The sequence below is a fragment of the Bubalus bubalis genome, chromosome 7 (genome assembly GCF_019923935.1).
Source record: "Bubalus bubalis isolate 160015118507 breed Murrah chromosome 7, NDDB_SH_1, whole genome shotgun sequence".
Classification (NCBI taxonomy): Eukaryota; Metazoa; Chordata; class Mammalia; order Artiodactyla; family Bovidae; genus Bubalus; species Bubalus bubalis.
Window position 1 is genome coordinate 14,286,815 of NC_059163.1, and position 26,872 is coordinate 14,313,686.

The window sequence follows — 26,872 nt, forward strand, 5'->3', positions numbered from 1 at the left end:
GGGGTCACAAAGAGTCGGACACGACTGAGCGACTGAACTGAATGATAGGGAGTTGTATATTGAGGCCATTGAGATTTAACCCATCGCCTTCTGTCTGTAGTCTTCCCTGTGTGTTGTGTGTGTGTGTGTGTGTGTGTGTGTGTGTGTGTGGTGGAGGATATGGACTCTGGGGTCTTGTCCAGTGTGAGGCAAACACCAGGGGGTCCTAGTCCCCAGGATGAGGGTAGCAGAAGCCACAGCAGCAGCTGGAAGCAGTGAGCCCTGCCCCCAACTCTCTCCACCTCCAGCCTCACACCTGCTTCCCGTTGCTCAATTACTCTCAGCTGCCAGCCATCAGAGCCGCACGCTTTGGAGCGGAGCCCTGGAGGGCTTGGGGGCCCTCGGGAGCTTTTGGCGGCGATTTATAGCCAAGGGGAGAATTGATGTGCCTGCCTGTGGGGGAGGGCTGCAGGTGGGTGGGGGAAGGGAGAGTGGGGAGTAGAGAGAGGGAGGGGGTTGGGAGGAGTAATGGAGGGATTAGCTCTGGGCAGTAATCCAAGCGGCGGGGCATCCCTGAGCCAGGCAGCGTGGCAGAGAGGCAGGGCTTAGGAGCATAGAAGGCTGGCACCCCTTCTGAGAGCTTTGTCCCCTACAGGCCAAGAAAACTTAACACCAGGGGTGTCTATGTGGTCTCACCTTAAAGGGCGAGTGATGATGCTGTGAGCCCAAGGAGCTGTGAGAACCCCGTGAAGGTGGGTGTGGCCAATGGCACAGATGGGGGCACAAAGCAGCTTCTTTTTTTAAACTTTATTTTCTATTAGATTTTATTTTTTTAAATTCAGGTTGCTCTTGGTCTTTGTTGCAGCGAGCGGGGAGGCTACTCTTTGTTGCAATGCCCAGTCTTCTTATTGGGGTGCTTTTTCTCATTGCGGCACTCGGGCTCATTAGTCGTGGTTCTCGGGACCTAGAGTGTGGGCTCAGTAGTTGTGGCGCACGGGCTTTAGTTGCCCACGGCATGTAGGATCATCCCAGACCAGGGATGGAACCTGTGTCCCCTGCATTGGCAAGTGGATTCTTATCCACCACGCCACCAGGGAAATCCAGGAAGCAGCTTTCATGAGATGTCCCTCCCTCTGTAGCCCACATGGTTGAGCAGGTGTCCTCCTAGGGACACGAGCCACTGTTTACCCCTCTTCCACTGTACAGAGACCCTCAGAATGAGTCCCCTAGGAGGTCAGAGCTTGAAGGAAAATTCTCTAGTCTGCTTCCTTTCACTGGAGATTCAGTGCACTCAAACCCATGTTATTCCCCCCTTTTGCCTTGACCACCGGGAATCTCAGAACTCATTTTTTTCCCATTCAATTCTCATAGCTGCCCACAACCTCACTGTGGGGCATATAGTTATTCTCTCCTACCATCAATTATTATTTGGCCTTAAGTTTTCACTCTGTAATACAGATTATTTTTAAAAAATTTATTTACTTACCTTTATTTTTGGCTCTACTGGGTCTTCACCACTGTGTGCAGGCTTCCTGGTATCCATGTCTGTTACTTAAGTCTCTCTAACTCCTTGGATGGAGACAGGGACATACATGGGGCGAGGTGGATCACACAGGTACATGTGTGAGGACCTGTGTGTCACGCTCTGGGATTCAAGGTCCAATGGAGGAAAAACTAATTTCAGAGTCAGAGCCAGACAGACTGGGGCTCAGTTCCAGGGCTCTACCTGTCTGGGTTATCTGTGAACCTCAGTTTTCTCAGGTGCATAATGGGGATAAACCACCATTCTTCACAAGCTGATCAGTGAGGAATTTCAGAGATACACCGCATAAAAGCCATGAGTGCCCAGTGCCTGGGGTGGCGATGGCTGGTATCTGGTCAGTGGGGGGCACTGTGTTTTATGCAATTCCAGGAATGGGAAGACACGCTGAGCCTTGACTTTAGCAGGTAGAGAACTTAAAAGCAGCAATGACAGTAATAATATCTTGCACAATGAGCTGAGTTCTGTGCACTAAACTGTCTCCCTAAGATACGAGGTCCTTTAAATGTCCCCATTTTATAGATGAGAATACTGAGGTCCCGAGGGGCCCAAGGTCACACAGAAAGGAAATGGCAGGTGGACTTTTGAGGCCAGAGCCTGCTCTGTTGCACCCTGGAACTGCTCTCAAGGAGGATAGGTTAGGCAGAGCGGACAGGAGGGCAAGTGCTATGGGCGTGTTGGTCACCCTGTGGATGGAACAGAGGGTAGATAAAGCTGGAGGAATTGTCGGTCGGATCCCTGAAGGGCTGAACGTCAGCATCTGAGGCTGGGCTGGTCCTGCAGATTCGGACTCACTGGGGGTTGGAGGGGGAGAAGCAGCTCAGGAAATTATTTTCCATGCTTACCAGTAATTTCTGTATTTTTGAAAACATTTTCTCTGGACGGCGGGGAATGTTGGCTTTCTACTTGAAGGCATACCAGCAAGTTAAACTTGAAAATAACATCAACACCACAAGCAGTTATGATGCAGGCATCTAGCCTCTGCTTAATCCTTCTGGGATACACTTTGGGAAGTGAATTTGTTACTGTCATCAGAAGAAGGAAATTGAGGCACAGAGTGGGCAAGCAGCTTGCTCAAGGTCACACAGCTGATGATGGCAGAGCTGCACAGCTCATACTGAACGGCCCACGTTAGATCTGTTCATTTTTAACGAGTGTCAAATGAAGCAAGAAGGACTGGCCCAAGCAGCAGAAATGAGCTTCCTTGTGGTTGATGAACAGGGGCTTTTAAGAAGTGAGAGATACCAGCCCAGCCTGCCTCCTGAAGACCTGGACAAAGATACCCTCAAAGCTGTGGGGAAGCTTTCCAGGAATAGGCAGACCAAGGAGAAGGACAAAAGATCCTGGAAGAAACAGCAGCAGTTCCCGCACAGGAATTGAGCTCCTGTGACCGTCAGTGTTGAAAAGCTCCTGGCAGGCTCCTTACAGCCCTGGACAAGCTTGGCTGTATCACCACACACAGACCCTCAGCAGCACCCTCACTGTCTCCCAATCTCCTTACAGATGTTCCTCCGAGAGCCTTTGCAGTCCTAAGCCCTGTCTCCACCTGTGCCACCAGCATCGGCATCCTCTCCTCGTCACCCTCGACTTCCCTGATTCCTCCTCATTCCGGTTCTTCACATCACCCTCATGGAGAGGAAACAACAGCAGCATTCCTGGCGTTCTCACCATGTGCCCTCTTTTTAGTGCTTTTCCTCACTCACTCACTCACACCCACCCTAGGTTGTGTCCCCATTGTACAGATGAAAAAACTGAGGCATAGAGAGGTAAGGTGAGGGGAGGAGCCAAACAGAGCGGGTGTGCTCAGGTCCTGGGCCACCTGCCTCCCAGCATCAGAGCGAAAAAAGGAGGGATGCGCCTGCAGAATGGAAACCCGGATGGTCCCTCCCTGAGGTCAGGAAGCGGGTGCTGTCCACTGAGCTGTCTCCCCAGTCCAACGTCCCCCCTCCTCCTGAGGACAGGGCCCTGTCTGTCTAGTTCACCACCTGAAGCCACGCCGGCCCATCCATGGCAGGGGCTCAGACAGGAAAGGCTAAATTGAAAGAGCACATCCTTGAGTGCATGACGACAGGGACCGCCAAGCGTCGCGAGGGCGGGTGAAAGCCAAGCAGCTTCAGAGTGGGGCGGGGAGTGGGGGTGGGCAGGGCTCTCAGAGTGACAAAAGCTTCTCTGCTCTGACCCAAAAATTCCAGATTCCAGGAATCTGTCCTCAGATGAATTGATACATGAGCAAAGAGATGGATGGGCAAGCATCGTCGTGACAATCCTGGATTTAACAGCAAAAGATCAGAAACAATGCACATGTCCATTGAAGCAGTGCTGTCCACACAATGGAAAACAGTGCAACTGTTCTTTAAAATATGGTTTTTGTGTTTTTTTTTGCTATACTACTCAGCTTGCAGGATCTTAGTTTCCTGACCAGGGATTGAACCCGGGCCCGGGCGGCAGTGAAGGCACCAAGTCCAAACACACGGGCATGGTGCATGCATGCTAAGTTGCTTCAGTCATATCTGACTCTTTGTGACCCCGTGGACTGTAGCCCACCAGGCTCCTCTGTCCATGGGATTCTCCAGGCAAGAACACTGGAGTGGGTAGCCAGCCCTCCTCCAGGGGATCTTCCTGACCCAGGGATCGAACCCACACTTCTTATGTCTCCTGCATTGGCAGGCGGGTTCTTTACCATGAGCGTCACCTGGGAAGCACCCTAACCAGTGGACCACCAGAGAATTCCCAACAGTGCAACTGTTTAGAAAATGAATGAGAAATTTATGTTCTCATGTGGAATTATCACCAAGCTGTAGGAACTGAAATAAGCAAAGCACAGGCCAGAGTGTGTAATAATGCTCCATCGGGATGGAAGAGGGGTGAGCACACGTGGGAGGTGACCATGCAGAATATACAGAGTGTCTCTGGAAGGAGTCTTAAGAAGCTGGGCTCGCGTTTGCCTCTTGGGAGGGGAGCCCAGAACAGGGGTGGGAAGGAAACTTGCACCATGCAGACTTCTGCGCCTTCTGAATTTTGAAACATGAAAATGTCTTCCCTATACCAACAAACAGGAGATGCAAGAGACATGGGTTTGATCCCTGGGTCAGGAAGGCCCCTTGGAGGAGGATACGGCAACCCACTTCAGCATTCGTGCTAGGGAAATCCCATGGACAGAGGAACATGGTGGGCTATAGTCCATAGGGTCGCAAAGAGTCGGACATGACTGAAGTGACTTAGCATGCATGCACACTAACAACCCTTGTAAAATCATACTCATAATAGTATTGCAAAAAAAGCATCACTTTTCACTGGGGGACTGTAGAAAGATGTTTTACCCATCCACCTCCCATCTCCAACCCCCGACACACCCCTAGCCTTTGCCTGTGTGATTGCCCCTACTCACAAAGCCTCCCTCCCTGGCCAAGCTCTACTCACCTCCAGGGCCCACCTCAGTCATCACTTCCTCCAGGAAGCCCTCCCTGACCCCTCCCTCGATGGTCAGCCACAGCTTTGCGCCCCTGGCCCCTGCATGCTCCCTGCCACACCCTGCTTATGCCACTCCAACTGCTCCATCTGTGCAACCGTCCCCCCAGGAGTCTGGAGGATGGGGACCGAGAGTGAGACTCCTGACACCCGGCCCCCAGCTTCTCATCTGCCCCGACAGGCAGGTGCTCAGGGAAATATTTGCTCAATAGATCGCTTTGACATAGGAACAAAATGCCTCCCAGAAGGGCACGGCAGTGAATGGCAGTGAATCAGGTGCAGGGAGAGACTGCACCGAACGCTTGTACTGCCTGGCCACCAGCCAAGCCAACTCTCTCATCGGATTTGCCTAAAAGCCCAGGTGGGGCCTGTTCACAGGAGTCAGGGTGGGATGTGCACTTACCTTGCTGTGTGCAGGGCTCCCGTTCTGCATAGCTCGGCCAGGCTTCACCAAGAAAGCCATGGCTGCAGCTTGCTGACAGCCATGTGATGAATTGCTTTCCGCAGAGGCGGCCAGGCTGGCCCATCTGGCTCGTCTCCAGAGGCCTTGGGTCATTCCTGAAGCGTGGGGCAGCCTGGGCCAGCTCCAGTGGGTCAAGTTCCTGCCTGACCTTGCTTGGTCACCCTGGGAAGGTCCTGTCCCCAGCCTGGGAAGTTTTGACCAAGCTGGGCCCTGGTCCCATCAGGTCCACCTGGGGCGGCAGGGGAACATAGGGTCCCTTCCAAGGGCTGGAATCTATGGTTCAGGCCAGAAAGTTTCCAGAGTCTGCCCTCGCAAAAGTGCCACAGGGAGGAATCACCATACAAAGCAGTGACCCAGTGCGAGGAGATCCAAAGTGCGACTCCAGGTGGGACTCCTGGCTCAGGGTACTAAGTGGCTCCTGTCTTCAGACTGTGATTTATTATGGAATCATCGGGTTACGCTGCCAAGACTGCTGTGACTTCTTTAATGGATTTTCCCCCATGGCCTCTCTGTTGAGGCCCCGAACATGAGCAGTGGCAGAAGGAGGCACTCAAGGACACCAATGTCTGAACCTGGCGGGAGTGTCTGGGAACCAGAAATGGCCTTGACTGCCTCCGGCGGGCTTGGTCCTGCAGCTCAGCTGGCTGCTCACCCCAACGTCACCCGGTTCCCAGCTTGTCTTGAGCATAGTCCCAGTGCTCAGAGTGAATGGCATTGTTCCAGAAAAAAAGCAGGAAGAGGGCAAAAGAGGCGAGCGCAAACCAGCGTAGTGAAGGTCTCTGCAGGATGCCACACAATCGGCAGTCACGGGGTGGCGGGGCTGGTTCAGATCATGAAGGTGAGGACGACATTCCAATCTGGGGACTCGGTGTGTGATGGGGCCATCTTCCAGGAGGTCCTGGAGGCTGGAGACAGGCATCTGCTTTCTTCCTGTTTCCCAGCACCTCCCTGAGGTCCCGGCGCTCACGTGGCAGTTAAATCAAATGCTTACTGAACAAATGAATGGGTGGATCCGTGGGTAAACCGATCCAAGGAACCGTGGATGATCGTGATGACCCATGACACATCCCCTGGGCTAATGAAGACTGTAGCAGCCTGGTGAGCCGATGCTCGCTCTCAGAGGTGCTTTTCTTATGTCTTGATGGCCTCCCAGGGTTCCTCAAAATCAATCTATTCATTTCCATCCTTGTGCTCTGGTTAGGCACCTGGGGTGTTAACTTCGAGGAAGCTGGGTGAGGCTGTGTGGGAACTCTTTGCATTGTTCATCTCAGCATAAAAAGCGAAAATACATTAAAATAAAATCAATAGGTTTTGCGTACTGCTCCAGGAGCCCTTGGTTTCCTGTCCTGGTCCTTCCTTGGCCTCCCATGACAGCTGCTTCCAGGTGGGAACAGAGTTAGGAGGGTAACTCTGACCTTCCCTCCAGCCCCTCCCAAGGAGAGAGACGATGTCTCTGATTGGTGAGCCGGGGGCACAGGGTCTGGGCTAACGTGACCCGAGCCCCCTCGCCTCTTCTTCTACCCCTGGGTCCTACACCCAGGTCAGGACAGGGTCTCCTTCCCGGAGGAGGTAAGTGGTGCTGGGTAGGGATGAGGCAGCGACTCTTAGCACCTGGCCTGGCAAGGGGCTGCCCCACCTGCTTCCCCTCTGGTTGCACACTGGGAAGTTTCATGCCTCAGACTTTGGCTCCTGCTGTTCCCTCTTACTGTAAGACCCTTCCCCACCTCACCCATGTATTCAGCACCTCGTTGGGCTTAGGGACTCTGCTCAGCCATCCTTTCTGAATGACTTCCCATTCCCCCAAGCCAGGCAGAACTAGCCCTTGCCTTGTCTCATGTCCCAGGGCACACTTAACCACGAGTGCATGGTGAAATGTTTACACCTGCATCTCTCTGTTGCCCTGTGAGCCCCCAGGGCAGGGACCAACGTGACCTCACTTCCTTCTCCCTCATATCGTATTGCCTGGCATACGCTGGATTCCACAAATATCTGTTGAATGAATGGACTTATCGGAAAGTTCTAAGTGGTTTTAATGTTCAAAAATGTAAAAGAGATAATGACTTCAATCAAGCATCTCCTTTGGTAGACAAAAATCTTTTAAAACGTGGGGAGGGGCCTCAGGCAGGAACGTAACCAAACAGTTCTCTGCAGCTGACAAGGTTAGGAGCTATTAGGTCAGGTCAGGACCTCCCAACCCGGCACTGCTGACACCCGGGGGGGACGACTCTTTTTGTTTTCGGAGGCTATCCCAGGCACTGGAGGGTGGTGAGCAGCATCGCTGACTTCTACCTGCTAGATGCCAGCAGCAGCTTCCCAGTTGTGACAACAAAAATACTGACATTGTCAAACTTTGCCCTGGGGGTGGGGATGGGGGTGGGGGATGGGGATCACACCCAGTGGAGAGCCACTGGGCCAGCCACTTGGTAGGTTTGGGAACAGTCGATATTCCCTTTGCTGCCTGGATGTTTGCAAAGCTGCGCTCCTAAGAATTTGCAAGTCCAGTGCATCTCCTGAGCTCTGACAATCACCACAGCTCCCTAAGCCACAGGCAAAGCCACTTGCCACAGAATGAGGGGTTTGATTGCTACCAATTTCTTAAAACGCTCTCTGAAAGTTCTGCTTCAAATTATTTATGGTGTGGAGGAAATGGCCCCCAGAGAGTGCACAGTCCAGTTCTATTTATAACTCCAGTGGTGATTTATTGACCTGGGAAGTGCTGCTGAAGCTTCCTCGAAGCTCTTGGTGCAAAGCCAGGATCCGTGCAGGGCTCGGGAGCTCGGGGGACGGCAGGAGATCATCAGACTGGAGGCCAGGACAGGACATTCCGCCTTTTTCTTGCAGACATTGCACAGGGAGCCCTGGTTCCATGGTGACGGAAGCCTGGCATATTTCAGGATCAGCCATCAGTCCTGAGGGCAGGGGAAGCTGGAGGCAAGAGCACAATGAAATGGTCTCTGCTTCTAATGTTCATAAAAGCCCCTCTGACCCCACATTTTATCCAAGGAAGAGATGGCAATGGTAATGAACATTTATTGAGCACTTTCTGTGCCTGGAAGCTTCTAATACATTTCAGCAAGGCACACGCCATCAGCACTGAGTTATGGATGGAAGCAGAGATGGGGGTGGGGAAGGCTCAAACCCCGGGTCTGAAGGCCTGGGAAGACCGTGACTGGTATCTCTGTAGAGTGATGTCCTCTGTAAATTTTGTGTGTGGTTCACAGTGACAAGAGATGGTGACCTTCTCATTAAAAGGAAGCCAGTGTCCACTGGATGCCAACCTCCTTCCTCCCCTTTTTCATTTTTTCCTCTAAGCTCAACCATAAAATAATTGTGACATGTGACAAATTTAGTTACTGCCCTTCAAAAAATGACCCCGTTTTGCTTCTAGGTCATTAATCCCCTGGTGTCATTTAGAGTTCATTTTCACTATGGGAAGCTCTTACCCAAAGCCGGCCCAGAGAGACGGCTGGCAATCTGTTTTTCTGCAGGGCAGAGAGCTCTGCTCAATGCCTGTTACAACTGAACAGAACCAACGCTGCAGGCGAAATACAATGCTGGGGATGGACGAGGTGTGAGCGTGACCTTCTAGAGAAATCACCCAACAGCTCCCTCCCACTGCCTCATTCTTTTTCCAAATCCACTCAACAAGGCCTCCTATGGGCTCGGTACTGTGTACAGTACTGAACAAAGATATTTACATCAACCGTTCTGTCATCTCACGGTAAACTATCGTGTGGCCTTGAGATCATTCCGGTACAGGAGTTGTTATCCAGAGGCCTTCTATGGTATGGTGAGAACTCTGAGGAAGGCTGAGGAGCACCTGAGAAACCTGGAACCCTCACAGTATTACGATGCGCTTGGGTTGGTCCATTCATTCAATTTATGCTCCAACTCTTTCCTCCAAAGCTTGGCTATCGGTTTCTGCCCAATATCGCTGACTGCAGGCATTGGATGGTGTTTTCTCACATCGAACTCTAGACTGTAACCTCAACGAGGGCAGGAGGGACAACTTTTAACCCCCTCAATGAAGGCCCAGCACAATCTGGACGCATGATGACCAGAGCACCAGCTCGTGAGCCAGGCTGTCCGGGTGGGGACCCCAGCTCTCCAGCCGTGTGACCTGGCTAGTTATCCTCTCTGTGCCACACCTTTACTCACAGTGAAGTGGAATGAATGTTGAGATCTGTTTTGTGGGTTTATAGTGAGTACTGGGGAGAAGGCAATGGCACCCCACTCCAGTACTCTTGCCTGGAAAATCCCATGGATGGAGGAGCCTGGTAGGCTGCAGTCCATGGGGTCGCGAAGAGTCCGACACGACTGAGCGACTTGACTTTCACTTTTCACCTTCATGCATTGGAGAAGGAAATGGCAACCCACTGCAGTGTTCTTGCCTGGAGAATCCCAGGGACGGGGGAGCCTGGTGGGCTGCCGTCTATGGGGTCGCACAGAGTCGCACACGGCTGAAGCGACTTAGCAGCAGCAGCAATGAGTACTGGATAAGCTGATGTACTGCACAGCGTATGTAGTCAAGAAATGAAGGCAGGACTTCCTTGGTGTTCCAGTGGTCAAGCATTCGCCTGCCAGTGTAGGAGACATGAATTTGATCCCTGGTTCGGGAAGATTCCACATGCCACGGGGCAACTAAGCCTGTGAACCACGACTACTGAGCCCATGCTCTAGAGCTCTACGGCCACAACTGCAAACACTGAAACCCACAAGCTGTAGAGCCCATGCTCTGCAACGAGAAGCCAACACACTGCAATTCGAGAGTAGTTCCCGCTCGCCACAGCTAGAGAAATCTCGAGTGCAGCCACGAAGACCCAGCACAGCCAAAAATAAAGGAACAATAAAGACATAAATGTTAAAAAGATAAATAGGGGCCGGGGCTCTTTCTCATGGTTGTTCTCATCAACATCTTCATTATGATCTCCTAGACTCCCCTCTCCTTCATGCTTCAGCCTTGTTTAATTTCATGCCAGCCCTCCATGCTTTAGGATTGCTCTCCCCTCTGTCTTTGCAGTTATCATTCCCTCTGCCTAAAATGTCCTCTACCTGCCTGTGATAAGGTAGGTCTATGATCAAAAGTCAGGTGTAATTTTCCTAGAAAAAGATCAGAGCTGGAAAGACGTTCTCATTATTAGATAATGAGCCTGTAGACAAGTAATTCAAAATGAAAGCCATCAGTAAAAACAAACAAACAAACAAACTTTAAGGTCAGTCAATAACACAGCTTTCACTTATTGAACACCTCCTGCGTCAGGCAGTATGGTAATTGCATTATGTGCATGATTTCATTGAATTTCCCCAGAGACCCTGAGAGGTAACTATTGGCCCTATTTGTTAGATTAAAAAAATTAATATAAGCATGAAGGCAGGAGAGAAGCCACAGGGAAAAAAACAATAATCATAGGTTGAAATAAAATGCTAAGAATAAGATCAGTTTCCTCCTAAGTAATGGTTGCTATTCTTTTCTCTTGAGCATCTCTTATATTCCAGACACATATTCAACTCTGCTTATCTGATTTTATCCTCATATCAACAGTAGACGTCATTATCCCCATTTTACGGACACAGTAAGTAATCTGCCCAATGTCACACTGAATTACAACTGAGATTTGAACTCAGGCCGGTCAGACTTCAAATCTCATAAGTAAAATAGGTTTTCTCTGGGAAAACAGAGTGCTGCTCTGGCTCCGACTGCATGCTACTAGTCAGCTTCAGTCACGTCCGACTCTTTGGAACCCCAGGGACTGTGGCCCTCAGGCTCCTCTGTCCATGGTATCCTCCAGGCAAGAATGCTGCAATGGGTTGCCATACCCTCCTCCAGGGATCTTCTCGACTCAGGGATCGAACCTGGGTTTCTTACGTCTCCTGCATTGGCAGGCAGGTTCTTTACCGCTAGTGCCACCTGGGAAGCCCTGACTCCGACTGGTTTGGACATTCTGGACCAAACCTTGAGTAAATGCAACTAGGAAAGCTGGACAAAATGTAACAAAACATCTACTTGAAAGCATCCGAGAGCCCCCAAAGACTGTGAGGATTCATGGGACTAAAATTCAAGACAGGAGGGAAACCAAGTGTAGCTGGCCCACATTTGAAGGTTGTATCTCCCCTCCAAGTGAAAGGGGAGCCTGTGTGTGAGGGTGACAGCTGAGAAGCACTAACAGAAAGCTAAGCAGAGCTTTTGACAGCCTCATGGGGTGGGCAGGGGCTAGGGGAAGGACACTGATAAACATTACAGGCTTTTGCTTAGAATCCTGAAAGGCTGGGCCCTATGAATAAGAGTGACCAAGAAACAAACAAATCTTATAAGTATGAAACTCATCTCTGAATCAGTTCTGGTGTGAAGAATGGAAAAAGCCCTGTCTGGATGAAGATACTATCAAACAGAATCTCAAAATATGCCTTCACATTTTCTCACACATGATGTCAATGAAAAATAACCAGACACAGAACACACAAAAATAACCAGACACAGAACATAAAAATAACACAGAACAAAAGAGAAAATTAAAAAACAGAGAATAAAAAGAGACTATAAGAGAAACCTGGCAGCTCATATGGTAAAGAATCCGCCTGCAATGCAGGAGACCTCAGTTCGATTCCTGGGTTGGGAAGTTCCCCTGGAGAAGGGATAGGTTACCCACTCCAGTATTCTTGGGCTTCCCTGGTGGCTCAGATGGTAAAGAATCTGCCTGCAATCTGGGAGACCTGGGTTTGATCCCTGGGTTGGGAAGATCCCCTGGAGGAGGGCATGGCAACCCACTCCAGTATTCTTGCCTGGAGAATCCCATGGAAAGAGGAGTCTGGAGAGCTACAGTCCATGGGGTTGCAAAGAGTCGGACACGACTGAGCAACTAAATACACACGTAAGGGAAACCGGGGGGTAGGGGGGTGTTTTGTGGTCACTTTCTAGTTCTTGATCTGGTGATGGCTTTATGAGCATAAATCGCTTCACAGCAATTCATGGAGCTGTATACTTCTGAGTTGTACCCTCTTCTGTATGTGCATTACCTCTGAGCCATCAGGGAAGCCTATATCTTCAATAAAACTGTTTATTTAAGAAATTAAGTGACTGACTTCCCTGGTGGTCCAGTGGTTAAGAATCTGCCTTCCAATGCAGGGGACATGGGTTCAATCCCTGGTTGGGAAATTACAAATCCACATGATGCTGGGCAACTAAGATGGTGTGCCACATACACTGAGCCTGAGCTCTCTGAAGCCCGCTTACCACAACTACAGAGAAGCCTGCGTGCTGCAATGAAAGATCCTGCATGATGCAACTAAGACCCAAAGTAACTGAAAAATAAATCAATATTTAAAAAAAAAAAAATTAAGTGACTGATGTCTTCTCACCTTCAAAGAATCCAGTTGAGCTGTCCATGCTGGCGACTCAGCCTCAGGAACAGGCCAGGTCTCTGAATGCAAAGGTCTCTGCAGGACACTGTCCATTTGGGGATTCAGGAGGCATTTCTGAACTAGAAGAGGGTATGCCCAAACTTCAATCCAGAAATCTATTCTAAAAACCAGCAAGTCTCTGAGCCTTTTCATTCTCTTTCATTCCCAGATCCTTCACCCCATGACAAAGTCCCTCTTTGGAAGGGTGCCTTTGAACTCTATGAGTGCCACACCCACACCCCTCTGATGGTACTCCTGTGGTCTTCAGGTATCCTAGAAAACTGCCTGCCTGCTTCACCATCTACTGCCTGGCTATAAGCTCCTTCAGCACAAGGACCACCACCTCTGCAAGCCAGCTCATCTTTGTAAACCCTACAACACTGATAGGGGCCTGGCAGGCAGCCTTTTAGAAATGCTGAGTGAATAAGTAACTTCATCAATCTGGTACACGTCTTTCTTTCAAGGATGAAGAAGCTGAGCCCAGATGAAGGAGGAGGCTTGCACAAACTAGTGGAAGAAGCAGGACCAGCTAGAATTGATGTGCCTCCAACTGTGAAAACAGATGCCAACCCAGACTGCAGGGATGGAAGCTGAAGGTACAGAAGGGGCGGTCCATCCTGAGCAGCGGAAAACTGGAGCCAGGTCTCTCTTCCTATTTGTTGGCACCGTGCAACATACCAGGTACTAACATATCTGAAAAAGATCACGTTATCCTCCTTTTAAAGATAAGGGTCCCGGGCTCTGAGAGGTTAATTAACTCATCCAAGATCAACACAGCTGGTAAGAACAGAATCTAGTAATAAGAATCTCTAAGCAAGCAGTTATCAAGAGCAGCTCAGTTGCCTACAGGTAACATTATCCATACTTTCTTCACTTTTATATTGAGCATCTTAAAACAAAATAACCCTAAACACACCCCTAGGAAGCCTCCTCCCCCAGGGCTGACAGTCCACTGCACTGGTAAAATAAGGCTCAGGGAAATTCTTTTCTTTTTAATAATAAGAATAATAGAACGACAAAATCCCACCCATGTTACCATCTAAGTAAGCATTGTTGGTATTTTAGTTTATCTTCTAGCCTAAGCTGCCAGTCATTCACAGATATTCATGTACAGTTATATCAGTGGTGTATGTGTTCACTCAGTCGTGTCTGACTCTTGGTGACCCCACTGACTGTAGCCCATCAGGCTCCTCTGTCCATGGAATTTCCCAGGTGAGAATACTGGAGTGGGTTGCCAGTTTCTTCTCCAGGAGATCTTCCTGACCCAGGAATCAAACCCGGGTCTCCTGCATTGCAGGTGGATTCTTTTACCACAGAGCCACCAGGGAATTCCCTCATAGTTTATAAATAAGAGTTAATTAACAATACCGGAGTTTCCCTGAATAGTTTTTCACTGTTATAAATAACCTGGCATGTATATGCCTGTCCACTGAGCTTTTCCACACATAGAATTATTTATTCAGGATGAATTTCCAGGAGTGAAACTACAGGGCTGCAAAATTTGGCCATTTGGGTATGGCAGTATTTTTCTAACATGTTCTCCTTAAGAGTGAAATAAAAAGGCAAAGCCAAGCAGGAAAGAGAGTGCAAGACAGCAGGCTCTGGTTTCCTTTAGTCGTCTGCACTCGACCGTGGGCGTTTCCCCACCCTGGCCCACCTGTCAGATTGTCTTGCTGGCCTGGACTGGTCTGAGTATGCAGACTCTTCCTAACTGAAAATCGCACTGACCTCTGACAAATGCCGTCATCTCAGACTCGACGTCCAGGTGGTGGCTTGTCTGGAAGAAAAGACATCCCAGCAGTTACTCTGCGTGACACGCGAGGAAAAGCCTTCCACACTTGACTACAACTGGAAAGAGCAGCCCCTGGCCCCTGCAGAAAGTGCATCCTATGGCCGGATCCACTTTCCTGTGTGTGCACACGTGTAGGCAGGGCCCCCACCCTCCTCCACCCAGGACCTTCAGGGGAGTCCAGGATTTGCTCCCAACGATACAGGTGTAAGGGAAAGCTTCCATTTCCTTTATTCAAATTGAATCTCCAAGTGGAGACTGATGAATAGGTTTTAAAAGCTGTTATAAACATAGACAATGTGTTAAAAAGCAAATATATCATTTTGTTGACACACATCTGTATAGTCAAAGGTCTATGGTCTTTCCAGATATGAGAGTTGGACCATAAAGAAGGCTGAGCACCAAAGAATTGATGCTTTTGAACTGTGGTGTTGGAGAAGACTCTTGAGAGTCCCCTGGACTGCAATGAGATGAAACCAGTCAATCCTAAATGAAATCAACCCTGAATACTCATTGGAAGGACTGATGCTGAAGCTTAAACTGCAATACTTGGGCCATTTGATGAGAAGAGCTGACTCACTGAAAAAGACCCTAATGCTGGGAAAGATGGAAAGCAGAAGGAGAAGAGGGTGACAGAGGATGACTTGATTGGATGGCATCCCTGTTGCAATGGACATGAACTTGGGGCAAAGTCCGGGAGATGATGAGGGACAGGGAGGTCTGGCGTGCTGCAGTCCATGGGGTCACAAAGAGTTGGACATGACTTGGCAACTGGACAACAACAAAAAAGGCTGGGAGTGGGGCAGGGTGAGGAGGGCAGCCACACAAGACAGTCTTCAGGAGAAATACTCTCTCTGCATGAAGGTCCTTCCAGCCCCTTGTGAGAGCCGATCACTGAGCTGCTCCTGCGGCCCCTGACTGAGAACCCAGGAATCCAGGTCAGGCTGGACCCAAGTCCCTGCACCACTCCATGGACCAATTGTCCTCCTCTTCCCCACAAGTGCACAGGCTCTGAAAGAGCTGAAGTGGCAGTAGGAACTCAGCTAGTCGGCCTGGCGGCTCCCAATGGGTTCAACAAGAGCAATAGCTGGATCTTCAAGGCAGGTTAGAGTTGATTCCAGACCAGCAGCCCAGATCTTGCTTCCTCTTGGGTTTTCCAGTGGGGAAGGGGCCCCGAGTGCAGTGTAGCTGTGATAGCTCCCTTCTCCCAACTCCACTGTGTCCGCCAAGTATCTGCACCAGCCACCTTCCTGCATGGAGGATCCTGCGCTCTCATTCTCTAGTGAACTTCTATGCATACATCAATACCTAATCCAAGTGTCTCCACCTCTATGACATCTTCCCTGACTCCCCTTGGCTGAGTTCAGCCACCTGCCTATCACATAGCCCCTCTACGCTGCACTGGGACACCTGGGCTCTTTGACTATCCCTCTAAATGGACTGACTAATCCAGAGACAAATATACAAAGGCATGGATGATGGCCCTACTGTCTTCTGATACTAATCCAATCACAGCACCACTTATCGGGAGCCCTCTGCACCAGGCACAGTGCCTGTTCTCTCACTGCATTTCCTGCCCCCAGAACACTCCACTTACATCTCCTAAAACTCTGTGTCTTCGAGGACCATGACCCTTCACACCCCAGGGCCTCTGCACATGCTGTTCTCCCAGCCTAGAGGGCCTTCACACCATCCATCTACATCCTTAAAAGCCTAGTTTTGTGTGCTTCCTCCTCCAGGAATCAGTCTCTTCTCTCCACTCTGCTATGCTGCAACTGAATGCTTTTGCTTGCACTTGGGTTTGGAGTTAGTTTTATTAGACACAGACTTCTTCAGGTTTCCTTGGTCTTTGTATGCACAGAGTAGCCTCATAGGCACTAAACTACTTCCAGAGGCACTGCATTCAGTACGTAATCAGAGATCTACAGATCTTTCTCCTGCTTCTCGTTTATCCCATCAGCCTGGAGAGGCGTGGAGCCAGGCAACCTCAGGTTGAACCTGGCTCTGCCGCTTACTGGTTCTATGGTCCTGGCCAAGTCAGTTGAATTCTCTGAGTCTTGCCCTCTCCATCTGCAGAGTGGAGCCATGAATATGCTCCTTGCAGGGTCTTGTCAGAACCAAATAAGAGTAAACATCTACCAAATGCTCCACGCAGAGTAATAGATGGATAAAGCCTCACCCTACACACTCCACTCCCCTGCCTCTCTCCCCAGGTAAATTTTTTGGGGGGATATTCTCCATAAAAGGCAGCAGATGAAGAGAAACTAATTGCCTGGATCCTCAGAGGCCCAGGCTTGGGGTCGTTGATTTAATGAATTAAGGGAGTTTAGGGCTCTCAGTTTCGCTGTTTCTTTCAAGATGAGATTCCATTTCCAAAGGCTCATATATAGATCTTGTTGACCAGTGCCCAGAGGAGAGCAAGATGTTTCCAGGATGTGGAGAATGGAGTAAAAAGCAGGGCAAGAGGAAGTGGAATTAGCAGCTTCCTTGCCTGGTTGCATGTGTCTTTTTAAGGCTGGGGTCTCAATGACCCTCTGGTGTTAGTACACCAAGCCCCTGACCACCCCCAGTGGGGCAATTTCTGCTTGACCTTATATCCTCAGTGAATATCTTTATGTGATGGCAACGTGATGGGCATTTGAGGGGGGTCTCACAGAGCCCTACAAGAGCTTAGCAACCCCCACCCTGTGCTATCCAGGCCTAAAAGAGCAGGTGACTTCAGGAGGTGAAGGCTGAGCATTGGGCCACAGGGTGGCTATTCTTCAGGGTCTGGGTGTCTTTATCTGCCAAAGGAAACTCCATGCCCATAGAGAGGGCAGGGAATCTCACATCCCAGGAACAGCAGGGAGCCAGGCAGGGCTAAGACATCCAGTGCTCTGATGGATCTTCCGTTTGCTGAGCTGACCCCACACCCACCCCCCCCCCCACCACTGGAGCCTGCAGGAGGCTGGGCATGGGCCGGAGGGCACCCTTTCTCCACTGCCCCTTGGCACCCAGGCATCTGCCTTCAAAAGCGGATGACACCCAAGTGCAAGTAACAAAAATGGTGTCTCCTTCTTGGCTTGGGAATGTCAACAGCCTAGGTCCTGGTGAAATCCAGAAAAAAAAGAGATGTCCTGGGGCTCGGGGTCAGGAAAAAAGTTAAGGGGGCCCCGAGAAGGTGCCCAGAGCCCTGTTCAGTCAAGTCAGTTTGGGGCTGGGGTGGGACTGAGAACCCCCATGTCCATTTGGGAGTCCAAGAATGGAAGGAACCTGCCCTCCTCACACTCCCATCTCAGCTGAAGCCAGGGAGGTACCAAGACCCCATGTTCCCAGCTGAAAGACAGCGGGGGAACTGACCAAGCTGGCCTCGTGGGATTCCCTGCTTTGGGACCAATGCTCAAGAGAACCTACAGAGCTGCGGAAGGGCGCTAGGCCGGATGCAGGGCTGACCTGCGGACAGTGGCGGCCTGGACAATGAGGCAGGTCAGGAAGATGGCAGCTCTGAGGGCTGGCCGCCCCCATCCCCCCCACGTGCTGTCCTCTGCCCTGAATGTGTGTGTCCCCCCGAAAATGCGCATGCTGAAATCCTAACCCCCAAGTGAGGGAATTTGGAGATGGGGTCTTGGGGGAGTGATCAGATCATGATGACAGGGTCCTCTGGCTGTCCAGAGGAACCAATGTCCTTGATAGAAGAGATGTTAGAGAGCTGGCTTCTCTGTCCACCATGTGAGGACACAGGGAGAAGGCGGCCATCTGCACCCCAGGAAGACAGCCCCCACCAGAATCCCACCTCGGGGCTGATCCCCAGCTTCCAGTCTCCAGGACTGTGAGAAATAAGATGCTTGCAGTTTCAGCCGCCCAGTCTGTAGTATTTTTGTTAAGTGAGCCCAACAGACTAAGACACTTTAGATGCAGCCCCGAGAAAGGGGTCCGGGGCCTGAGCCCACTGAGGCTCAATTTCTATCACCCACCCAACCAAGGCGAGAAGAGGAAGTTGATGGGAGGCGATCACTGACCCTGAGCCACTGCCATGGCGGGAGGGGGAGCACCCTCTTCCCGAAAGGGTGGAGCCCAGATGGACCCCAGCTCTGAACCCCAGCCTGCCACCCCCGGGTATGACCTTGACCAGCTTTGATGCTGGGGCTCAGTCTCCTCCTTGACGAGGGGGGATGTTGGGAGGATGAAGTGAATAAACCACAGAAAGTGCTGGCTCAGGGCAGGCTCTGTGAGTCTCCCATCATCACTGCCTCCCGGGAATAAATGAACAGCAGCCTGTCCATATGGGATGCCCCGCTCATAGCCCACACCCCGCCCTCCCTCAGGAGGCTGTGGTTAACGGGAGCCCCCTCCCGAGTGCAGGGCTCCCAGGACCCGCCCTCTTGGATCTGGCACGTGCCCCCTCCTCAAGTCCGTTAAGTGTCCCCCCAGCCAGTCGGGCAGCCCTCCTGGGCTCTGAGCCCAAGCCCAATGTCCCCACCGGGAATTCCATCTGTGTTCTCTGAAACGAAAATCTGCACCAGTAAAACCCACTTCCTGCCCAGCTGCCAGCGGGAGGAGCTGCCGCCACCACCACGAAGGCTCTCCGTACCCCCAGGGCTCTGCTCGGCTGCCTGGGCCTTGGGTATTTGCGGCCTGAGCCATCTGGCTGCCATGTGCATGGCCTGCCTGGGACTCTGCAGCCCAGGCCAGCCCACAGGCCTGCTGGGATCATCTTCCCAAAGCACAGCAGTTACTGCTGCACCTCTTTGGCAGCTCCCCATTCACTGAAGAACCGGATGCAAACACTCCTGTGGCCAGTCAGGTGCCCGTGACCTCGTGTCCAACCTCTCAGAACTTCTCCACTCGGAAGTCCCCTCACTCGAGCCATCCTGGAGCCCTTTTTGCTTCTTAAATACATCACGTTTATTTTTCACTGCCTTATATTAATATAGGGCTTCCCTGGCAGCTCAGATGGTAAAGAATCTGCCAGCAATGCAGGAGACCCAAGTTCAAACCCTGGGTCAGGAAGATCCCATGGAGAAAGAATTGCTACCCACTCCAGCACCTTGCCTGGGAAATATCACAGACAGAGGGGCCCAGTGGGCCACAGTCCCTGGGGTCACATATTAATATCTGCACACAAGGATCGGCCTTGCAGGGACAACAGGGACGGACTCACTGAGGGCCTGGTCTGTACATGCCAGACCCCTGTTGCTGCCCACATGCCCCAAAGGCCCACACTGCACCCAACACACACCGCCTCTCCACCCTGCAGTGGCCCTGCACAGAAACCCAGGTTCAAACCCAGCTCTGCTTATGCAAACGACTGAACACACAAAAGGCTGAGCTAGACAGCTGCTTGTAGACAGGTGTCTTTGGGCATGACTTGTAACCTCCTTGAGCCTCAGTTTTCCCATCTGGAAAGGTGGGGGGTAATAATAAGAGCACCTCCCACACAGGAGGACTCCCTAAGTCAGTTACATAAAGCCCCCATGGTGACACACGTCAGTGTTCCCTCCTAAGGCCACAGAGTAAGACAGTGGCAGAGCTAAAATTTGAACCCAGGGCTCCTGGATGCCTACCCCCTTGACAACTGCTCACACAAGGACCAAGTTCCTACCTGTGGGACAGCCCTGTACAGGGTGTTTCATGAGTTATCTCCAACTGTCTTCATGTTCATTCTACCAAGTAGGATGTAATATTCCCATTTTACAGATGAGCAAAGCAAGGCTCAGAGCAATTAAGGCACACACATAGTCTCCATCTTTTCCTTTTTGACACTCACTGTAATTTACAATTATTTCTCTCCTTGTCTGTGTGCACATTTTGGCCTGATTCATTATTTCTCCCCAGACCCCAGCACCGTGCTCGGCTCGTGACAATAGGTGCTCAATAAATATCTGTGAAATGAAATGGCAGAGCCAGGCTTTTGTGCTTTGTGGAGGGGACAGTAAGCTATTCCTCAGATCAAGAAAATGGGGGTGTTCTTGGTGAGCTGCAGCCATGAAATTAAAAGACACCTGCTCCTTAGAAGAAAAACTATAACCAACCTAGACAGCAGATTAAAAAGCAGAGACATTACTTTGCCAACAAAGGTTCATCTAGTCAAGGCTATGGTTTTTCTAGTGGTCATGTATGGATGTGAGAATTGGACTACAAAGAAAGCTGAGCACTGAAGAATTGATGCTTTTGGACTATGGTGTTTGAGAAGACTCTTGAGAGTCCCTTGGACTGCAAAGAAATCCAATCAGTTCATCCTAAAGGAAATCAGTCCTGAATATTCATTGGACAGACTGATGCTGAAACTGAAGCTCCACTACTTTAGCCACCTGATGCGAAGAACTGACTCATTGGAAAAGCCCCTGATGCTGGGAAAGATTGAAGGTGGGAGGAGAAGGGGACAACAGAGGATGAGATGGCTGGATGGCATCACCAACAGGATGGACATGAGTTTGTAAGCTCTGGGAGTTGGTGATGGACACGGAGGCCTGGCATGCTGCAGTCCATGGGGTTGAAAAAAGTCGGACACGACTGAACAACTGAACTGAACTGAATTTGGTGAGCTGATCTGTAAAATAATGCAAAATGGGTCACGGCAGGTTCAAAGTCACCTGAAAAGGAGGGCGTGTAAGCTTATGATAAGCCATGGCCTTTCAGAATATCCACAGGGGAGACACCCTGGCCCCTGGGGAGGCCTGTCCGGGGCCAGAAGCACATCCCTCCAGGAAATGAACGCGTCAGGCTGATGACACCACTAACCCTCTCTGTTTTCATCCCAGGCTCCCAAATGGCCTTCTGACTACAAATGTTGATTGACTTACAAACAAACCAATGAACCATGAGCTGGACTCTCTAGATAACTCCACTATAGGGAGAGAACAGGCTGATTATTTTTTTATCCATCCAATATTTCAGCCTGTGCATAGCTTGATCTCACATGAGAAATGATTGTTAAGTGTTCAGGTTTACACCTCAGACTCTGTGAATTTGGTCAATGTAAGTCAGCCTGTCCAATCCCAGTGAACAAATCAGGTCTAGTTTCAGAGCCTGCCAGACAGAACAGCCCCTGGGTGGGTGGGAGGGTTCACTGCGATGAGGCCTTCTCAGCCCACCGCCAGCCTCTCTCCCAGGAGACCCCTGGCACATCCAACACCTTTCCTGGAACTCTGCTTTCAGTCCTGCCTTAACTGAGACATGAGGACTGTGCCAGGCCCCTCAACAAGATGCCGACCTCTCTCTCCACCCCTATTCTGCCTCTGAAGAAGCTTGAAAGCCTCAGGCAGAGGGATGAGCGCTGGCCTGGGAGTCAGGGGCTCTAGGTTCAAATTCTGACTCTGAACCAAGTCACTGTGGCCCTGAGCAGGCCCCTTGGCCTCCTGGAGTTCACATGGGCTGTGTGGCAATTTGGATTAGAGGACACATGAAATCCTAAAGGCTTTAGGGGAAGGAAGGGACAGAGAGGTTTGGCCTGCAGAGGCTGGGCTGGGAAGGCCAAGCAGGGAGATGCAGATGTAGGGCTACACTATCAAGAGCAGGCCCCTCTGACTGCAGAGCCCCGGGGGGATGGTGGAGAACAGAGCCAGCTATATCCATAGCAGCAGCTGCATTTCCCCCTTGCACAATCAGGAACTAAGCTAGTTTGGTAGGGGTGCTGCTAGCTGGTCCCCAGGAATGGGGTTGTGTGCCCAACGAGTGTGTGTGTGTGTGTGTTTGCCTGTGAGTGAGTCTCCCAACCTCTCTGAGCCCCAGTCTCCTCTTTCATCGACCATTGAAAGAGGAGATTCTCATTTATTTAGTTCATGACTTCATTCATCCAACAGCTATTCCCTGTGCAGCTTTTCCATGCCTGGCACTAGACAGACAGAAATGGTTAGGGAGTGGCTCTGGCCCCAACAGAGAGGCTGACAAAAGTCTTCTAACAGCAGAGGGAAATTCCTCTAACTTGCCGCATCGGTCGTGCCCACGTGCCATGTAGGATCCAAGGCTGGCTGCTGAGCAAGGCCACACCTGAACGGGGCCTTGAAGGACAGACGGGAGGCTGCAGGGCAGACAGGAATCCTGCCAGAGGAAGCGGCAAGTGCTAAGGTCCTGGGGCACCCATGAAAGAAATGTCTGATGAGACAGAACTTGTATGGCATTGAATTAAAGTCACGGTTTCTGTGTCTGTCTTCTGCACCATGTCGTGAGACTTTCTAAGGTTCATGATGACTGGATCACCTCCCTATGCCAGCCCTGAGCAGAGGCGCTGGCATGAAGGAGCCGTGTTCCAGGCAAGGTCAAGGGACAGAATAGGGGAGGGCAGGGCAGGTCAGGAGGTGGACAGGCAGGTGGATGAGCCCACAGTCCCTACAGGAAGAGGGGCAGGGCGGTCTGTGGGACCCTACCTCTGGGACCCTCGGAGCCAGGAAGGTGGCCGCATACTCAGCCAGCGCCACGTCATTCACCATGTTCTGCGCCATCCTGGAGAGCAGGTGGTTCTCTGCCCCGTGTCTGTGCAGCTCCTGAAGCAGGTGTGTGATCAGGTGGTTCCTCTCCCAGCACTTCTGGACCAGGGAAGCCAGCTTGGCCTGAAAGGATGGGGGTGAAGACATGGCTGGTGGGTCCATGGACGCTGGGCTCCTATGGGGGCGGGGCGGCTGAGTGGGAGGGGCGGGGCACTGGCTCCAGGTTTTGCTTCTCTCAAACTCTGGGTGGCTCAGCTGGTAAAGACTCTGCCTGCAATGGGGAAGACTCAGGTTCAATCCCTGGGTTGGAAAATCCCCTGGAGAAGGGAATGGCAACCCACTCCAGTATTCTTGCCGGGAGAATCCCATGGACGGAGGAGCCTGGTGGGCTACAGTCCACAGGGTCACAAAGAGTCAGACACGACTGAGCGACTAACACACACACACACACACTCATCTTAGCTCAGCCTCCTTCCTGCCATCCCTCCCTTCACCCCGAAGCCAGAGGCAGCTTTGAAAACAAGGGGCCACACTGCTGCCCACCCTTCTGGATGCCTTCTGGATGGGTCTTCAGCCCCTCCACCAACCAGCTATGAGACCAAGCTCCTCTCTACCCCTTGACTTGCTCATCTGTACAGTGGGTATTGTCGCCACATCAAGACAGAAGGAGACGATGCAGACAAAGCATGCACACTGACCGGCCCAGGCAGGTGCTCACGCATGAAAGGTTGGACCGTGCCTCTCCAGCCCCATCACAGCGATGACCCTGTTTCTCATGCCTTGTGTTCCAGACACACTGATCCACTTCCCACCCCCAACACCCCAGAACTTCCTCACTACTCTTCTGTGGCTCCTACATGTCCTGAGCCCAGGAAAACCTTGTGCAGATCTGTTCAGAGGCCAGCCTGGGTAGTGCCACCCTGGGCAGGTCCCCCTCAGAACTTGGGTCCCTCTGTGCCCAGGCTCCTGGCTCCTGCTGTCCCAGGAGTAAATCTTTACATCTGTGGTTCTGTCTCCTCCATAGCCTGGGGACTCCTTAAGGACAAGGCTGACACTCTCCTGGATTCCCTGCACTGTCCTCGTTCCATGGCTGCACACAGGAGAGATCTGTTATGTGGGTGATGTGAGTGTGTGACCCTCTGGTCATGAAATGACCTCCCGCGTCTGTGCATGTTTGGAGGAGCTGCTCCATCAGAGGACATGATGACCCCTTCCTGCCAGAACTCCCTTCCAAGCCCAGCCCAGAGAGGGTCAGGGACCTTTGCACATCAGTTTCTAGGCAATGATGCCCAAGTGCCCAGTACTGCCAGTACATAGCAGATGACGAAAATAGCAGAGGAGCAAGAACACCTCCCATTTTCAAGAGCATTACAGTTTGCGCTCTACTTTTCCATCAACGCCGTATCCACTGAGAGTCAGAAGAAGCTGTGAGAGCAGGCCAAAGGGTATCGCTATTATTTCAGAGGGGGTGAGATTCGGCAAAGTCAATAGGATCTGGGGGCTCAACTATGTCCTTCTAATTCCCAGCCCAGGGCCCCTCCCGGCCCACCATGCCCAGAGAGTGGGAAAAATGGACAGTCCCTCCAAGCATTTGGCACTGCCCAAGTCCAAGTGCCATGTGTGAACTTACATGTGTCATCTCACCCAAACTACATCTTCAACGAGTGTATCAAACCCTATAAACCCATAATGCCTTATCTGGGAATGTGTCCTCAGGAAATGTCTAGATGCATGGAGAAAACTTTTCTAAGAAAAAAACGTGCAGCATGGTGCTTACGTGTGATGATGCAAAAGAGACAGGGAGGGAGCGAGAGAGGCAAGGAGACTGGACAGAGGGGTTTGAACACCCGCAGGGTCTGGAGGCTTTATGAACTGCAGTCTCCTGCTTTAGATTTGGCAAGAACGGCACCTTCAAAGGCTGGTGAAGACCCACGTGGCACATACATACCTACTCAGGTAGAGTAGGGTCTCAGACACATGTAACATATACTAAAAGAAAATACATGAAGACGCTAGATTCAGAAGGGAACCTGGGGTGCTGTGTTTCTCTCCTTCTTTCCAGTGTTTTTACACAACAGACATGGACTAGTTCCTAATGGGAAAAATATCGGGTTGGCCAAAAAGTTCTCTTGGATTGTTCCATAACATCTTACAGGAAAATCCGAACAAACTTTTTGGCCAATCTAGTACTAAGCTCCCTTTTTCTCTTTTGAAAGAGGTATTTCATGCTGATTTCACACATGTATTACCTTCAAAGGCGTCCCAGCCAAATTCACTTCATGGTGCTTTTTCTGAAGTTCGTCAAGCTGAAAGAGAACCAAGATTTTTGATAACGCTGAGGGGCGGGTTCCACAGCTTGCTGCATGTACAGGCAAGCCATGCTCAGAGAGCTTGGCTCTCATCTCTTTTCCCCCAGGAGTTGGTGGTGAGAACACAGGCCTTTCCCATCAGCTGCTCGACCAGATCAGAGGAGGAAGGATTCTCTGAGCACCAGAGAATGAGTTCTGCAGACTGCAGGTGCCGAAGCCATTCTACTGCCTCTTCCTTCAGAAAGCAGGGCTTCCTAGGTAGCTCAGTGGTAAAGAAATGGCGTGCCAATGCAGAAGCTGCAGGAGACATGGGTTCTATCACTAGGTCGGGAAGATCCCCTGGGGGAGGAAATGGCAACCCATTCCGTTATTCTTGCCTGGAAAATCCCACGGACAGAGGAGCCTGGCATGCTACAGATCATGGGGTTGAAGAGTCTGACATAACTGAGCATGCAAGCATGCAGTCAGAAAGAAAGATTTCCCCATTCCCCATACAGAGGTTGCCAGAGTTTTTTGGTGCGGTCTTAAACCTATAGGTGTCCTAGACAGATGTCCTGAGTCCTGTGACTTTGAGAAAGTCAAGTCTTTCTGTGCCTCAGTTTCCTCATCTGTAAAGTAGGTGCAATGTTGCTGTTTAGTCACTAAGTCGTGTTCCACTCTTTGCGACCCCATGGACTGTAGCTTGCTAGGCTCCTCTCGTCCATGGGATTTCCCAGGCAAGAATACTGGAATGGGTTGCCATTTTCTTCCTCAGGGAATCTTCCTGACCAAGGGATCAAACCAGTGTCTTCTGTGTGACAGGTGGATTCTCTACTACTATGCCACCTGGGAAGCCCAGGGGTAATATTACTGTCCACCTCACAGGGAAGATTGGATGAGGACTCTATGAATCGATTCCTGTAAAGTGCTTAGGGCAAGGCCTGGCATCTGGCCAACATTCAGTGAATATAAACCATTATTATTCTCTGCAGCAGGCACATGTATGAAGCCACTTTGTACCTTCCAGCCTAGCCCAGTGCCCAGGTGAATACCACTGAGTGATCCTCACTGATGCTCTGCAGAGTAGAATTGTGCAGCCAAGTCCTGCCTTAAATTCCTGACCCATAAAATCATAAGCTACAATAAGATGGGTGATCTGGGAATTCTTCTCACTCACTCTCTGATTTTCTCTGTAATCACTACAAGAAAGCTAGCTAGATAAAAGTCCTTCTTCCTCTCCCCCAAGCTCTTCTGACCTCTAATACTGTTTTCAACCCTGCATTACCACAATCAGAAGCCATATGTGTGTATACACACAGATGAAACTATACTATACAAAATGCTTTACATCTTGTTCTTACAGCTTGCTGTTGTCATTTAATGTAAAATCCTGGGTGTTGATTCCACCTTAATACATACAAACCAATCATATTCTTTTAAAATCTTGCACATTATTTAATCATGAGATTGGAACAAAATTATTTAACCAATTCTTTGTTTATGAAAATTTATATTGTTTCTATTTCTTTGCTTTAAAAATAA

At 50.7% G+C, this 26,872-nt stretch overlaps 1 protein-coding gene and 1 long non-coding RNA gene across 2 annotated transcripts; one reads left to right on the forward strand and one right to left on the reverse strand.

Moving 5' to 3' along the window:
• The first annotated feature begins 246 nt into the window (after positions 1-246).
• LOC123334545 lies at positions 247-3,692 on the forward strand. The gene is made up of 3 exons (XR_006552564.2): positions 247-451; positions 635-731; positions 3,023-3,692. It is a non-coding gene; the product is annotated as an uncharacterized LOC123334545 (long non-coding RNA).
• A 1,168-nt stretch (positions 3,693-4,860) lies between these two features.
• On the reverse strand, positions 4,861-25,414 carry C7H4orf50 (chromosome 7 C4orf50 homolog). The gene is made up of 5 exons (XM_045166267.1): positions 25,292-25,414; positions 22,983-23,165; positions 14,577-14,625; positions 12,807-12,928; positions 4,861-8,375 (listed from the first exon to the last, which is right to left on the reverse strand). Exons 2-5 carry the CDS (start codon positions 23,055-23,057, stop codon positions 8,130-8,132), a joined length of 492 nt encoding a protein of 163 aa, XP_045022202.1. The 5' UTR covers positions 23,058-23,165; positions 25,292-25,414; the 3' UTR covers positions 4,861-8,129.
• Between the last annotated feature and the right edge of the window lie 1,458 nt (positions 25,415-26,872).